This window comes from Haemaphysalis longicornis, unplaced genomic scaffold, assembly GCF_048455015.1.
Source record: "Haemaphysalis longicornis isolate Haplotype H1 unplaced genomic scaffold, Haemaphysalis longicornis Haplotype H1 scaffold_9, whole genome shotgun sequence".
Lineage (NCBI taxonomy): Eukaryota > Metazoa > Arthropoda > Arachnida > Ixodida > Ixodidae > Haemaphysalis > Haemaphysalis longicornis.
Window position 1 is genome coordinate 15,167,351 of NW_027526460.1, and position 15,726 is coordinate 15,183,076.

General features: G+C 47.3%; 2 protein-coding genes across 6 annotated transcripts in view; one reads left to right on the forward strand and one right to left on the reverse strand.

Annotated features, from left to right (window-relative positions):
* LOC144152918 (kynureninase-like) overlaps nucleotides 1–3,064 on the reverse strand; it is a 123,500-nt gene extending 120,436 nt beyond the window's left edge. The window contains exon 1 of the mRNA XM_077684482.1: nucleotides 2,779–3,064. The gene's annotated coding sequence lies outside the window, so the exon portion shown is untranslated. The remainder of the gene's footprint in view (nucleotides 1–2,778) is intronic.
* A 271-nt stretch (nucleotides 3,065–3,335) lies between these two features.
* Isha (Insulator su(Hw) mRNA adaptor) overlaps nucleotides 3,336–15,726 on the forward strand; it is a 75,505-nt gene continuing 63,114 nt past the window's right edge. For all 5 annotated transcript variants that reach the window (XM_077682454.1, XM_077682455.1, XM_077682456.1 and 2 more), the window contains exons 1-7: nucleotides 3,336–3,496; nucleotides 4,476–4,604; nucleotides 5,268–5,429; nucleotides 9,727–9,832; nucleotides 9,996–10,144; nucleotides 10,750–10,926; nucleotides 12,336–12,478. In XM_077682454.1, the coding sequence (XP_077538580.1) occupies nucleotides 3,467–3,496; nucleotides 4,476–4,604; nucleotides 5,268–5,429; nucleotides 9,727–9,832; nucleotides 9,996–10,144; nucleotides 10,750–10,926; nucleotides 12,336–12,478 (896 nt within the window). In that variant the 5' untranslated portion in view covers nucleotides 3,336–3,466. The remainder of the gene's footprint in view (nucleotides 3,497–4,475; nucleotides 4,605–5,267; nucleotides 5,430–9,726; nucleotides 9,833–9,995; nucleotides 10,145–10,749; nucleotides 10,927–12,335; nucleotides 12,479–15,726) is intronic.

A 15,726-nucleotide genomic window follows, 5' to 3' on the forward strand; every position in this document is an offset into this window, starting at 1 on the left:
CATGAGGAGGGAAATGTTTGTTTGGTTTAACAAAATTGGCGAGGAAAGTTGCAAGAGATGCACGGTGTGGACAAAAAATGACTGTGATAAGCAGCCTGTTGAGATAGGTTTTGATTCACGGCTGTGACTACCAGACTCTCAACCCTGATATAAGGAAGTGGTTTGAACTCTGTTCTGATCAATTTAAGCACCCAAGTAGTGTCGCAAGAAGGAATGAGATGGGAAATATTTCTAGCTTCAATCATCTTCATCTGCTATGCCTTGTGCCTCTTCTGTACACTCGTAGACCACCTTGGTGTGCATGGACACTCTGTACGGTAAATACAGAGTGGTGTGACAAAAATAACAGCACGAGTTCGTTTCATTGTTATCTCCTCTGATTTCTACATACTTTATAGGCAATAATACTGCTACAAAGGTCTTGGCATTTCACCCTTCAGTTTTTGCTGTAAGCATCTTCTATCAGATTACAGCCAAAGCCCATACCCGCAGCTGCTGAAATTGCTGGCCTCTGTAAATGTCTTCAAATTTACCGCAACCCGCAACCGTGGCTCAGTGCCGATGGGTGCGGGTTCACTTACCGGCTGCGGCGGCCGCTTTTCGAATGGAGAGAGAGAGAGAGAGAGAGAGCTCTTTATTAGATGAAAGCAGAGAGGTTTGCCGGCATGTTCCCGCCTGCATGCTACTCTGCGGGGATGGGGAGAAGGGAGTAAAGGCCCTAAAAGAAGTAGGGCAGAAGAAAGATGGGAAAAGAAGAGATTAAAAGAAAAGTGAACACGAAGCTTTGCGTGGTGACTTAAAAGTCCACACGATCTGACACGTAAAGTTCTAAATTGTCTCTGCGAGGCCGATTCCGCGTAAATAGTCAAATAAAGCAACCAACACTTTTCTCTGGGACGATGGAGAGGGCCAGGGTCCAAGGAGACCTTTCAAAGATATAGGCGTTGTTGAGGCACTCAATCTTTTCTGCGAGGTGAGTTCTTTCTTGGATGTATGCCGGACACTCTAGAAGGACGTGCTCTACTGTTTCGGGCAATCCACAATTATCGCAATAGGGGTTTGCAGTTAGACCGAGGCGATGGCGGTAAGAATTCGTGAGCGCTGCGTTGAGACGCAGCACTCACGAACCACGTAATCTATCAATCGAGTCAAATTTACTGCGATTCGGCCCAAGAAGAGTTGGAGTTTGCACAATCTTATTTCAGTTCAGAAAAACTAAAATTACAATGATTTGTGAACTGCTTCAGCGGTGCTGCTTCACATTATGCGCCTTCAATAAATTTCTCAAAGCTAGGGTGTATAATTACTATTCAAATTTTAATATTCTATGTAAATTATCAGCAGGTTTGTGAAAATTTTCCACAGACTGAACCATAAACCTAAGTTTTGGTGTATCGTACACAGCACAAAGTTGTTTGCAGGAAGCCTGTACCAGCCTGCTTGCTTGGCTCGTTTGACACATGAGGAAGTGTGAATATTCTGCTGGCATGAGCCACGTGAATCGCAAGACACTGCTGCATACGTTTTATCCACACTCCTTCTGCCTTTGTCCCGTCCCATGACATCACAAGCTATGACTTCAAAAGTTAACAAAAACCCAACTGAGCACGAGGTCGCGGGTTCGATTCCCGGCTGCGGCGACCGCTTTTCTGATGGAGGCAAAAAGCAAAAACGCCCATGTGTACGAGATTTTAGCACACATTTAAGATCCCCAGGTGGTCAAAATTAATCCGGAGCCCTCCACGGCGTGCCTCATCGCCTTCGTTACGTTGGCACGTTAAACCCTACAATCAATCAATCAACAAAAACCTAAGTGGTCTGTTCTTTTTACATGTGTAGGTCTGCATGTCTTGCATTGCACCTTTGAAAGGGCTAAAGAGAGAGGTTTATAAGCAGCACAACAGCAGCACTCCTCGCTGGTAAAGGGTGGGATGGGATCGGAGCCTGTATAGTGGGATGCTATCACAGGCCCATATGATGTGAAACAGCGATGCATGAGGGGCAGAACAGTGTGGGCAACCGTCCATGTAAATGTCGGGATACATGGCGGACATGATGGCAGAGGTGGGGAAGGAACGGGTCTGAAACTAGGTGAAGCAAGGAGAAGCAAAAAATAAACCGGGAGCACACGTATGCTTCACAGTACTAGTACCACGAGGTGTCTCCCTCAGGGTCATTTTCAATAGAAACAAAAACTAGCGCAAGTCCTCGTCCCATCTCTTGTCTCTTTCTGTGTCTGCCTCGCGCTTAGCCTACAAGAATGCATCACAAACAAGCCCAACTTCACACTCTCGTCAGAAATATGACCCTGAGCGCTGGAATATGTGCCTGGTTGAGATGAACGAAGTTAGTCAAAGGCAAAAACGAAGGATGCGACCTCTTTACAGGTATAATTCTCGAAGTATATACTTTGGGTGATTCCCACATTGTCTCTTCATGTGTCCGAGTGCTCTCGCCACCTTAGTGACTGCTGAGTCAACAGAAGTTTGCACTATAAGGTACTTTAAAGGTGCTTCAGAGGTACTTCAGAGTGTCCACCTATGGAATGACCTCATTATGATAAATGCGAGAAATTGAGACTGGCCTACCAATTGAGAAGACAAGAAGGGCACTCTTTGACACATTTAGAGATAAGTGCGCGCCAAGTCACATGCCTCAAATACAGAAATAGGCCTGCAAGCCAGCATTCGTATGAACGTCGCCTACTGACGCAAAGAACGCAACGGCACCAGCGTAAGCGCATGTTATTACACCTTGGAGAAGAGGAATGTTACTCACAAGGAATTGAAAAGCAGCGATGATAAAACCGATCCTTGAGGAACACCCCTGTTGTGCCGATATCTCTCTGAGAAGAGCGAACCGTTTGTACAAAAGAATTCTTGATCGGCAAAGATCTTTCTAATCTAAACAAAGGGGCATGCGGGAGGGCTTGAGCGAGCGCAATCTGTTTTTATTTTTCTCGCGACGAAAACAGCACGCAGGCATGCGAATTTTCAATTTCGCGCACTGCACGTTGCCCCATCTGCCGTTCATACAAATTCAAGAAGTAAACAAAAAGATTAATGTTGTTAACAACTGCGATTCGCGTTATCTTGCTTCACCAACGTAATAAAATTTTAAATAGAAGTTATTAAACAACCACTATTTATTTACCATTGAGTTAATACACTGGTGGCATTAATGACTTACTTTTTACTATTTACATTGAGGAACGAGCTCCTAAAACGCCTGAAACACCCGTAACGTGGCAGAATAAACTCGTGACGTCGAGTAAGTATCGGACTGCGTTACTCTATGATTGGTTATTTTTTTTTTATGACTCCACCAATGGAATCGCGTTCTGGGCTTTGCTGCGAAAGACACGATTCTGAATGTCGCTCGCCATCTTGAATGCTGGCGAGGATTTTAAAAGGTGGTGAATGTGAACAATACTAATCAAGATATACTCCTTTACACAATTTTCAACATGGAGGTCGTCAAAGCCTTCAACAGCGAGGTAAGTCACTGTTCTTTTCATTTTTTAGCGCTCCAGGAGCGTTCGTTTTGTCTGATCCTTCCATGTACAGCGTATGAGGCCTAACCGGCATGTTTCTGTCGCTTTTATAAACATTTCGAATGAAATTGAGCCAATACTTTCGTGAAGTCATGTGTACTTGGAGCCGCTCATAACCCAAGACCAGTGTCCCACTAGTGGACTTGTCCTAGACGCTAGAACATGCCAATCGTGCGAAGAATGCTCGGCCGTAGCAGCACAGTTCCAGTGCCGTTGTGTTCTGCGCGGTCGTGGTGCAGCATTTATTTTCTCGTTTTCAGTTATTTAAGCGATTGCTACTACCATGCATAACCGCGGTCGTACGGGAGTTATTGCGGCATTGTCAGAACTGCTTAGCATTGAGCACGTTCGCGAATTGCGCATCGCGCACTTAGCGCTGAGGTGTCGGTCGGCTTCACGCCGAGCACCCCGCGGTTTCTGTTCCGCGCGGCATTGTGGCGTGCAGACTCAAAAGCTGTTTGCCTTATCGCTGCCTGATGAGATTGTGTAACTTTAGCGTAGCCTCTTACGTCTTGTTCTTTTATGTAGTCGTTATAACTAAACGCTTTCAACGCTTCCGTGATCATCGGCAGCGACCGATCACGAACACACCTGTGTTGATCGGGCGGGATAACGCGACGTTGTAATAAAGCTGTTTCTCCCCGATCACGCCTCATTGTAAACATTTCTGCGCTTCTCGATTTCCCATTCTTCGCAATGTGAGTGATATTTGTAGCCGCTGCGCTGAATTCTGTCAGTGCATATAGTGCTGTTATGTATGACTAATGCACATCGCTTGAAATCTAAACGCCGGCGCTTCTAAATGTAGCAACAGCATGCGTTGTTCAATTATTCGGGAAATCGTTTCCATAAAGTGCATATAACTTTTTTTGTAGTATTTGTGACTTCTGTTTTTGTTTCAATTTTTCTCTCTCAAAAACAGCTCTCCTCGCTGTATGAGGGCAAACCACCGATCTCCAAAGCCAAGATGACAGCAATTACGAAGTCTGCCATTAAAGGAATCAAATTCTACAAACACATTGTGCAGAGCGTTGAAAAGTTTGTGCAAAAAGTAAGATGTTTTTTTCATTATACCCTTTTAGCGGAATTGTGGGGAGTGATCTAGACCAACCTTTTGTGCAGATGACGTTCAAGACCCAGTTACTAAAATTGTGAAGAGTGCTGGCATTGTTGTCGTATTATTTGCTAGTAAAAAAAATCAGTCTACGTAGCAGACTTCCTGTGATCTGTAGTGGACGGTTCATGCTGGCTCATGCAAGCATTGTGGGACACCTGGGAACATTTTTATCGAACAGGGAACAGTTGCATTTTTGTTTCAATGACTCCTTTTGTTGTGCAATGCTTCATCAAGAGATGTTGCCCCGATACGCTTGGTTATCTCTGAAGTTGATAGGCTGTTCGAAATCAGGTCTACATGCCTAGATAGCGACCAAATGGGAAATTTGAGCCCAAACTGAAACTGGGCCTGTGCTGTACCTGCTTGGCTAGGGTAGACAAGCGGAATGAATGAGAATGGGATGGAACGGGGCCAAAAGCCAGGGAGGGGACCAGAAAACCATGCGTGGGTAGAGGCCTCACCATTTGGCTGCAAGAATTTTGTTAGCGTCACTATGGGTGAATGACCTCTGCTGTCACGCCAGTGCATGCCCTGATGTTAGGCTTCAACTCGCACGGGGGGAAACTTCTGAGTGCCACTTTGTGCCTTTCCGTTTAGTGCCGACCGGAGTACAAGGTGCCGGGCCTGTACGTCGTCGACTCCATAGTGCGGCAGTCGCGGCACCAGTTTGGGCAGGACAAAGATGTGTTCGCACCGAGGTTCACCAAGAACATCCAGAACACATTTCAGCACCTTTTCAAGTGCCCCGTGGAGGACAGGGTGAGTGCTGCAAAAATTGGCCATGCATTGCTGTAGTCGAGTGTCTTTACTTCGAAGCACTTTCGACAACTGGTCACACGCACTGCAGTCCACGAGTTATTAAACCCAGCCGGTGTCATCACTACAGCGAAGCTTTCAGCCTCTAACTGATGGCATCTGTAGTCCACCCGAAATGCACTGCGGGAACGCGAACTTTCTCTGACGATGGGGATTGTGGGTGAAGAGAAGAAAAATTAAAGTGCTTCCCGTGGTCGGAATCGAACTTGCGTCCCTCGCATTATGAAGCTGACTGCGCCATTCCAGTTTGAATTTGGAGAGGGGTGCATGAATGGGCAAATTTAGACAGAAAATGAACACCTCCGCCTGGCGGGGACGAACGCTAGGGAAAGCAACGGAATGCCCGTTGCAGGAGTGAGCAGACCCATACCACACCAGCTTACCGTACACATAAGGTAGGAATTGCGTTACCACCGTACTAATCGGTATCAAATAAATAGGGTCCTCTCACTTTTGGATTGGGTTGTTTGGTGTTGGACTTGATTTTAGAAGGTTTGTGCTCCCCCACCGCTGTCAGTTTTGTCAGAGGGATAGTTAATTTTTTGCGTGCTTCAAGGGAGTTTTTTGCTTTTAGTTTGCGTGATGTAACTTGTGGAGTAGGGCTAGGGTTGAAACTGCAGAAGTTGGCCATTACGGTGTCGACTTCACCTCGTGTATCTCCGCAGAAGCATTCGGTTAACAAAAAAGTCAACATAGTGTGCCCACATATACGCCTCGAGCGCGGCCTGTAGGGGCGCCACTGAAATCCCCCTAGCGGTCCGTTTTGAAAGCAGCCGCGGGAGTCAGCGCCCCGCTCCCCAGTGCCGCCGCTGCTTTTGCGGCCCCTTCACGACTGAGATTTATCGTTTGCGGGCATTTGAAATCCATGTTTATGTGGAGCAGTCACTCTGTTCGCAAATGGGGTATGTTTACGACAGTGTAAATGTTTCTGACGCGATCTAAGTGTGGTATATTCGGTCTGTATAGCGCCAGGTGTGTGTCACAGGCCAGCGTCGCGGAACCGGCGTATGATGGAGCCGATTGTAGTTACACTGACGCGAATTTACTACCTGGGTCTCCGTAACCACCGGTTACTTAGGTGTTCATGCTACGGCTATACACTACGATTTAAATCGGTTTGCACTTACATAATCAGCGGAGCACTCATACCTGACAGCACGCCAGTTACGTTACGTTTGCCAATATTATACCTCAGATATTGATCACCACCATTTACAAGCCAGTTTGTGTTAATTTCGGGAATATTCAACAAAAGTACGATGGACAATGCATAATTATACTCGGGGATCAGCACACGACAGAGTCGCCTTGTCGTGAAGTGAGCGCTCGCAAACATTCATCTGCTACATAAATCCTCTGCGAGCAGCGCGGAGACAGGCTTAGACTATAGTCCGTGTCCGCGACCAAATGCTTCTTCAAAATATCGTCATACGGCACAGGAAGCCTGCAGAATGAAGCAGAAACTGAAATCAGAGGGCCTTATCACATTGGTCGTTGGAATTCCAACGACACCTTTCATCGCTTGTTGAACAGCCTACCCTGTATACTTCCAAAAATGCGTGCGCCGTACGATCAGCTCTTCGTTGAAGTAGAAAAACGAAAGGAAAGTGAACGCGAGATTTGTGTGTGGGATTACTAAAATGTTCATTGCTGGATTCCGCTCCGCATTTGTACACAGCGTCCCCCTGTACACAGCGTCCCCCTCCCCTGCCCCCTCCCCCCCGCCGATGTCTCGCGAAATACCAGTGCATTTCGCGTCTAGTGAACCCTACTTGGCTTAAGTTTCGACGAACATACGTATTTAGCATGTCAGAAGCTGCACTGTTTCTTTTTTTCTTCCGTTAGAGCTATTATGTTTCTTAAAGGGGCACTGACACAAAATTTTGAAGGCGAGATAACGTCGGAGATAGATTGGTGGGAACACATATACATCATCTGCAAAATATCAGCGGCGAATACAGCCTAGAACATATTTAAAATCAATTTTGAAGTGTGTGAAACGCAACCGAGCAGCCAGCAGAGGACCACGCGCAATTGTAAATAAACAACATCCAAACACGTCACGAGTTTGTGTTTGCCGCTTCCGCACTACCGGCGTTTTACGCGGGCTCGCCCGGCTCGCCGCTCCAATCGGAGGGCCGGAGGGCGGAGCTTTTGCTCTCGAGAACGAACGACCCGATCGTTGGCGGCGGAGGCGCCGTGATTTCGTCAGCTAATCGGGCAGCTGGCCGCGACCAAAGTTCTACAGCGATTCCAGGCACTCTGTTTCTATTACTGTATATTACCATTGGATGCGAAAACGCGCCGGAGGCACGAAAAGCCCACTGAGCTAGCCGCACGGTCACTGTGCAGGCGGCGGCCACGGCCGCGAAGTGGCCCAGGCCGGCGCAGGTAGCTCGAGTGATAGCTTGTTACCGCTGCACGAAATTGTCCCCAAGTCCCGACCATAGTGGCTTAAATGAGAAAGGAGTTAATGATGCGATGGCGGGTTGCATTAAAAATTGTCATCTGCACCGCTTACGAGAGCGGCACTCGAATATCCGCCGCAGTGCTGAGCCGAACAGATCTGTAGGCGGACCTGTAGGCAGACCGGCCGGCTGCTCCCAGCGCGCGTCTTGCCACCCACCGCCTCGAGCGTCGCGCGTCGTTCTTTAGCCGCGGTAGCATTTGCACTCGCAGCGCCTGCGTCACATCCACAGTCACTTTTTAATTAAGCGCCTCACGAGATCAGTACGTGGGGGCATTCGCAGAAACTGCCGTCGATGCGGATTCGACAGTGCTACGGCGGCTCTGCTCTGTGATATCCCTCCGACGGTCACGTGGTCAGCTTTGTTCACACAAAATCCACAAAATCCATCGTTTCGCGGCACTCGCTGAAACCGAAACTGCGACTGGCCGCATTTAAAATCCCTCTAATTAAACAACCGTCGCACGCTGAAGCAAATGAGGTTTCTACAGGTTAGAAACAGGTTAGCTAGTGACCAGTAGGTCACTAGCTACTTATCGCAACGAAAAAAACAAGATGCTAAATTTTTGTGTCAGTGCCCCTTTAATTCCGAACTTTCACAGCATTTATTTTTCCGTGGTTTCATTAACTTGCCTTGCTTCTTGCTATATTGCGTGTGGGCACATATTTAACGACGCACAGGCTTGGAATATACTTAACATTTTCGCATGGTTTATATTCTTATAAAAGGCATAAGTTATTGTCCAAGAGTGGGTAATCACATCCCCGAAACATATTTTTCTGCGGCATATATATTCTAAACGAAGCCGCATTCGTTGTCCATGCTGCAAAATGAAGCCAACCTTTCATTGTGCCAGCATCAGGTCTAAACGAGGCGAAAGTAGAATTCATTTGTGCCTGATGTTTTGGAGGTGACATGGGTGATATGTTGCTGCCGCCGCCGACGCACGGAAGAGCGGCGACGAAGCGCGCAGAACCGCGTCCCCAGGTAGCTCTTGGAGGCGATCGCGTACTCTACGAAGACGCAGCTGCTTTTTAAGTGACATAATGTACTCTTTGCCTATAGACGTCACCATAAGAAGTTTGTTTTAGGGCGCGGAAAGGCGAAAAGAAGCGAAACAGAGCCCAAACACTGCACGAGCCCCTATCAGCCACGCAGCGCAAATCCCGTCAACGCCGCGGAGAAGCGGCGGCAGGCGGCGCAGCGATCGGGAAGCTCGAGGCGTATAGCTTGTGTAAATACGCCGTTCCAGTAATGGGCCTATGGTGCATTGTGGCTTGCTGGCTAGTGCATCTTGCTGCTGAGCGCACATGATTTTTATTCCTGGTTTGGGTGGCTGTCTTATTGACACAGGCGAAAACAAAAAACACGTTCAAGATTTAGGCACATGTTGCGGAACCAGAGGGGGATCGAATTAGACCGCAGCCCTCCGTTAAGTTGTGCGTCCAGGCATAACATTGGTGTGCAAAGCCTCAATTTAAATTTTGTAATGGGATTTAGTTGCGTCAAGTCGGTGTGCACTTCTGATCTGAGGAATAAGTGTATGTTGCAGTAAGTTTTTTTTATATATATAAAGCGCATTTAAAAAACAATGCACGGCTATGAAACACTGAACCACTGCAATGCATTGACTCATAAGGTTTCTTTGCACAACTGAAAGCGAGGGAGCTTATCCCATTGAGGAAAATGCTTTTCTGTGTGTTTTAGGGATTGTTTAAGTAGTGCATATGTTGGTATATTTGGGTTTAACTATAAATTTGTTCTGCCCGCAGCCAAAAATCGTGAGGGTGCTAAACCTGTGGCAGAAGAACCAGGTTTTTCCGCCGGATGTCATCCAGCCGCTCTTGGACATGGCGAGCCCTGGGGCTGCACCTGGAGGTGAGTGTCAGCAGCTACTGCACCCTTGTCTTGGCAGAAGGAAGTGGACTTCCGAGTTATGTCCGCTTCAAAAATGGCTGTTTCGTGCCCATTTTAGTCGTGAAGCCATGCGTTTTTTGGCATCTTCACCAAATGTCACTTATGATTTGTTCTTTTTCTACAGACTCGTCTCAGCAGGGCTCCGACATGCTGATCGACGTCAAGGCCAGCAAGAACTCGCTGGACAACTGGAAGGGCTGGAACCACGGGAACAGCATGCAGGAGCCCCTGCCTGGAACTGTCCAGGAGACAAAAACTTATGCCCTCACCCAGGTTTGTTTCATCCTACAGCAGCCATCTTCTTTTTCGACTGGTCTGGTTCTTTGCTGTACGAGGGCTCTTCTTTTTGACTCTTTCAGTGGCTTAATCAGAGCGAAATGCCCGCACCCGTTGAGCCACCCGAAGTGAGAGAAGTGGGCCTTTTTTGCGTGTGGTCTGAACTGCACGAAGCCACCACGACCTGAGGCCAAAGTTGATGCGTGCTATTGCGAAGCGAGTGGCCCCTCTTTTTTGCTGGGGTTCCGATAGTGTTCAAGGGCTGGCGAAGAACTGGTCTCTCTTATTCGGCTGTCCAGAGCAGCTTTAGGCAGTCCAAAACTGTTCTCGCAATAGATATTTTACGGGCAAAGTGGAGCTGCATTGGAGCACTTCTGAGCAGTCCAAAATGACAAAAAAAAAAAGTAAAGGCTCCCAGGTCTGGTGGCTGGTGCTGTTCACGGCGGTCGTAGCGTTGGTTGATGCGAGTTGCAGTTTCACTTTGTTCTCTTTTCCCCCTCTGCGAACAGGTTGGCTACTACGTAAGCATTACAAACTTGAAGCTGCGTGAGCGTTGTGCCTGTGCATGTAACTCAGGTGAGCCCGCGTGTGTGTTTCCGCAGGAAAACCTGAACTCGCTGGCGGCGGAGGCGGAGAACGCGCACCCGCCGGACCCCGACCTCCTGGTGAAGTTGCAGAGCCTGGCGTCTCAGCTCCTGACCAACAGGACGGGGGGCTCGTCGGCAGTCGAAGAAAAAGTGCCGGGCCAGCCAGCGGCTCCTGCGGTCAAGTTCAACAAGGTACGCGTTGTTGTCTGTCCTCTGGACCTTTGGCACAATACCCCGAGGTTGAAGAGCTGCTTACTGCACTTTCTCAGTTATACGGCATGACGCCCTTTTTCTTTTCCTTGGCACAGCTGTTCAAGGCCAACTGCGCTCAAATTTCACCTTGACCAAATTTATTTTTAGTTTGTATTTATTTGTATGAGTATGTGTAATGTGTGTGTGTGTTTAATGTGTAAATTTATTTCAATCAATTTGCTGGGACACGAGTGGTAGCCCCGTGAAATGTCTCGTTAATCAGTCAGAAGCATTTAAAAAAGCTTCGCCGCAAACCACGCCGCCCCTGCCGGCGGATCACGTAAACAGCTTGTGCCTGTGATGCTCCAGCCGAAGGGGACTAATTCCTCTGGCCAGCCATGCAGCTGGAGAACCGGTCAAACTCTGCTGCGAAAGCTTCACCCATCTGCTGCCCCGCGCGCGCGTAAAGCCTGCACGCAGGCTTGCTCCTGAGCTGCCGACTGTCTGGCCACTTGCTTGCTGGCTGCAACGTCATTTTAATGGCAGCGCTCTTCTCAATTTCGATTTCGAAATCGCTGATTTTTGCTGACCGCTTGCGGCATCTGCATGCATATTTCAGCTGTTTTTTGCATCTTTCTTTTTAGGCGGACTGTACGGAAATAGCGTTTTCAAGAGGTCGAAATTTTGAGTGCCATTGCCCTTTGAAAATGCGATGTCCCGTTTAATTGGGTACGAAACCGGAATTGAGTTGGCAATGGAACAGTATCATCATCTTTCTTCCAGAATTGTGACGGCTGCTTTTTGGGCTTTTCAGTTGGCATTGTCTGATGCATAGGCTTCAGTAGCACAGCTTTGCTTTGCTGCTTTTACGGGATTAACAGTGCTAGGAAAACTACGAGTTACGTGTTGATGTTCCCGAGTGATTGGGTCATATTTGCTACTGAGCACGAAGATGCAGCTTCGATTCCCGGCTGTGGCGGCCGCTTTTCTGATGGAGGCGAAAAGCAAAAACGCCTGTGTTCGAGATTCGGCGCATGTTAAAGACGTGCTCCCGCTTGGTGGTCAAAATTAATCCGGAGCTTTTCACTACGGTGCGCCTCATCGCCTGTGAAGCATCGACGCATTAAACCCCACAATCAATCAATCGATCAAGATTGGGTCGTATTCTTGGTGCATTGTTGGTTTAGTGCCAGTACAGCAGCAGTGCTGTCCTTTTTCTCTCCACCTTGTCTCAAAGGACATGCCTCGTTATGCACTATAATCGTCTCGCACTTTTACAGTTTCTGCACATACGAGCCCAACAGGGGCCTCTTGCGTTGTTGCGTACCAGTTTACTTGATGGCTCAAGGAATTGTTGTTAATTGTTTTAATTCGTCGGGCTTTCTCTCCATTGTGATTTTGCCTTGCAGAAGCTGCTGGACTTTGACTATGGGGACGACGAGGAAGAGGAAGAGGAGGAGTCCTTTGAGGACCCCAAGCCTCCCAGCTTTGTCGAGCCCGCCTTGGAAGACTCCGGGGGCCAGACGTCCGAACCCAACGCCATTGCACTCAGGTTAGCTCGGAGGGGAGAGAGCAACAGGTTGCTTTTTTGAGCGAGTTGCCTGTTGTACGCGAGCAGTAGGATTCTCCCAGTGCCAGAGTCTGCAGGGGAGGAACATGCGCTAAGTCGCATCCACAGCGCTTCATGATGACTCCTAGGCTGATTGTGATGGAAGCCCCAATGTCTTGATTGTGCAGAATCCTCTTAAGGGGGGACGCGGGTCTTAGAATGATCCAAAATCGCGACAATACGCATTTTGCGAAAAACACATTTTTGAAGTCTTTATACCTTCGAGCACCCACTCTAAAAGTTTCACCACTGAATTTGATCACGAAGAATCTCAAAAACGACTGAAAAAGCAGCAGGAGCCGCAAAACGCCGAAAACCCAGGCTAAAAAAAGCTTGAACTTCGCGCGCACGCCACACTCAAAGCAGACTGCTGGCAGCGGCCATCTTGGGCTCGCTTTGTAGCTGACTTCTTTGTGCGTATTTTGCACCATCTCGAAATGGCGTCGCATGAGGAGAACGAGCGTTACCGGCGGTTTACCGAAGGTCGTTTTCGAGCCGCTGATTGGCAGGAGCATGCGCGCTCGAGTCGAGCCCCCCGTTCCGCGTCTCTGATTGGCCAATGCGGTTGAGCTGCCTTTTTTTTTTTTTTCCGTTTTGTTTTTGCAGGCGCACGTTCGCCGCCGCAGTATTTTCAATGCGGGTGCGTTTTCTCTGCCGTTAGTGACTGCGATTCTGTCACAATGTCTTTATGTCTCGTGCTGCAATGCCTGGAGACCTTTACCTCAAGGAACTACGCGCTGCAAGCGTACGAAAACACAATGGAAGACGCCGTAGACGGTGGTGCCGAGATTGCCTGTCACGTACGAACCTGGTCCGAGAAGCGCCGCGCGGAAACGTCCAGATTTAGTTAGCTGTTGTGCTTTGGTTTTATTTGTGAAAAAAAAAGTCTGCAGCACAGTATGTTTGTGCTTTTCTTTAGTTTGCATCGACGTTGAAGGAAGTGCAAAGTAGGAACTGCCGTACGTGAAGTTCAGCAAAAAGTGCAGTTTTCCAGCGCTGTTTACAAAAGTTTTTCATTACTTGCATAGAGCTTTCCGGGTTATTTTTGTGGTACGGTCGCATACTTGGTTTCGTTTCTTGAGGAACAGAGTGACACGGCACTTCTTATATTGTGGCTATGCTGTAGAAAGAGTTAGAAACTAAAGATCCATTTTTCTCACTTATCAGGCTTTTGACCTAGCAAGATAAAACTAGTATCATTTAATTTGCAATAAATAGATCTAGCAGGTGGTGCTGTTTGTATCACTCTGGTATCGATCGCCAAATTGAAGTCCACCTGCAGCTCTACATATTTTGTGAGGTCACGCTTTTCCTTGCGGGGTGTTTCCTTATCTTACTGTTGATCCACGATAACAAGACTGGTATAATTTCATTTGTATTGAATTGGTCTAGCAGGTGATGCTATTTGTATCACTGAAGGATTACCAAGTGCATTTCACCTATTTCCTTGGTTTGAGATGCATTGCAGGACAATCTCTAGTTCTGGGTGGCTGCTGTGCTTTAGTCTCAGTGGTAGCACAAAAATAACAGCAGCACATGGTATTTGTGCCTTTCTGTATTCTGAAAAGACACTGAGAGAAAAGGTGAATGAGGATCGATACAGTTTCTGAAGTGCAACAGCAGAAAATTTAATTTCCTTCGCAATTTGTACGGTATCCGTGTGAATTTGCGTCAATCTTTCCAGAGTTAATTTTGTGTTACAGTCACATACTTGGTGTGCTATTCTTCGTGAGGAACAGAGCTACAAAATAATGCAATTTAATATTGTTGTAGCTATGCTGTAGCAAAAGTTACCATGATCTGAAAGTTCAGATGCATTTTTCGCAGTTTCTTTTTTTTGCAAGACTATGCTCTGCCTTACGGGGGTTTTGTAATGTTGCTCTTTGGCTGGGAGGACAAGACTGGTACCATTGTATTCGTATTGAATTGATCTAGGGGGTGATGCTATTTTTATTGCTCTGTCATCGTTTACCATTTGCAGAAATTAATAAAGATGAGGCAAATTTATACAAATTGTTGATATTAAAAGTTCACCCTTTTCATGGTTTGCAAAAGTCTTTGAAATGAATAAAAATAGCATAGCCCCCCAGAGTAAACCTTTGGTATTATGTCGGTATAAACAGGGGTGAGACAGCTGTGCATATTGTGTAGTTTTGATACAAATATGTTTTCCTGCCGCAGGCTGCTCCAAAAGCTTGAAAATTGCAAAAATTGCGCCAGACTGCTACAAAACAGTCTCGGTGCCAAGGATTTTAACGCTCCCGTCAGTTTCGGTGGGGGAAAATGCTTACGGATGGCATAATTTCCCCGCACCCCAAGGTGATGCTATTTGTAAAGGTTTAATTGATTGATCATCCAATAATAAAACCCACATAAAATTGTCCCTGTCACAATGTCGGGTTGCACATGTTATATAATGTGCGTTTTTTAAAGTTTTCCCGCCGAAAACCATTGCAAAGTCCTATAGAAAAACACTTATGTGTGCTGAGGTGACAAACTATTTGGGCGGGCTGATGAAAAAAATGCCCCGTATCTCCATAACGACATTACTGGGCGCCGCCATCTTGGTGTGCTGAAGATTGGAAAACATGTCTGCCGGACGAAGCAGTTGCTCGTGGTTCAGGCAGAGGCTCGTTGTTCACGCCCATTTCTAACATGGTTTTGGTTATGGGGGTGGCTGCGTTTACATTTAGTCGTTTGATCTGTTGCGGGAAGTTGTTCGACTCGAAAGACGGGAATGCATGTCGGCCTTGAGTGTGAGGCGCGGTGCGTGCCTGAAGTGAAATTTTGGACTCATTGCGGTGTTTTAAAACGCTTAGTTATTGATGCCTGTGACAGCGAGCTTGCGAACGGCGGGAATGGGACGATCGACACTGCAGAAGTGGCGACGCAGGCACATCGCCACAAAATGTTCAAGCAAGGTTCGCCGATAGTGGGACGGGCTATTATTGCATGCTAGTAATAATGGTTCATCTATCTGAAGGGAAATTTATTGCCAAAAGAGTGGTGGCGAAACATACCAACGTTACTCAAATTACGATCGTAGTGAACGTGCACCTTGAGGATTGATATGAGAGGTCTGGTGGGGTGCGACGACTGTCCCTTAGCTTTGCGCAACTTTTGCCGTGGCTCTTACACTTGCGTGCAAAGCCGAGTCTGGGGATTAAAAAAAAATAATAATTTTGCCATTC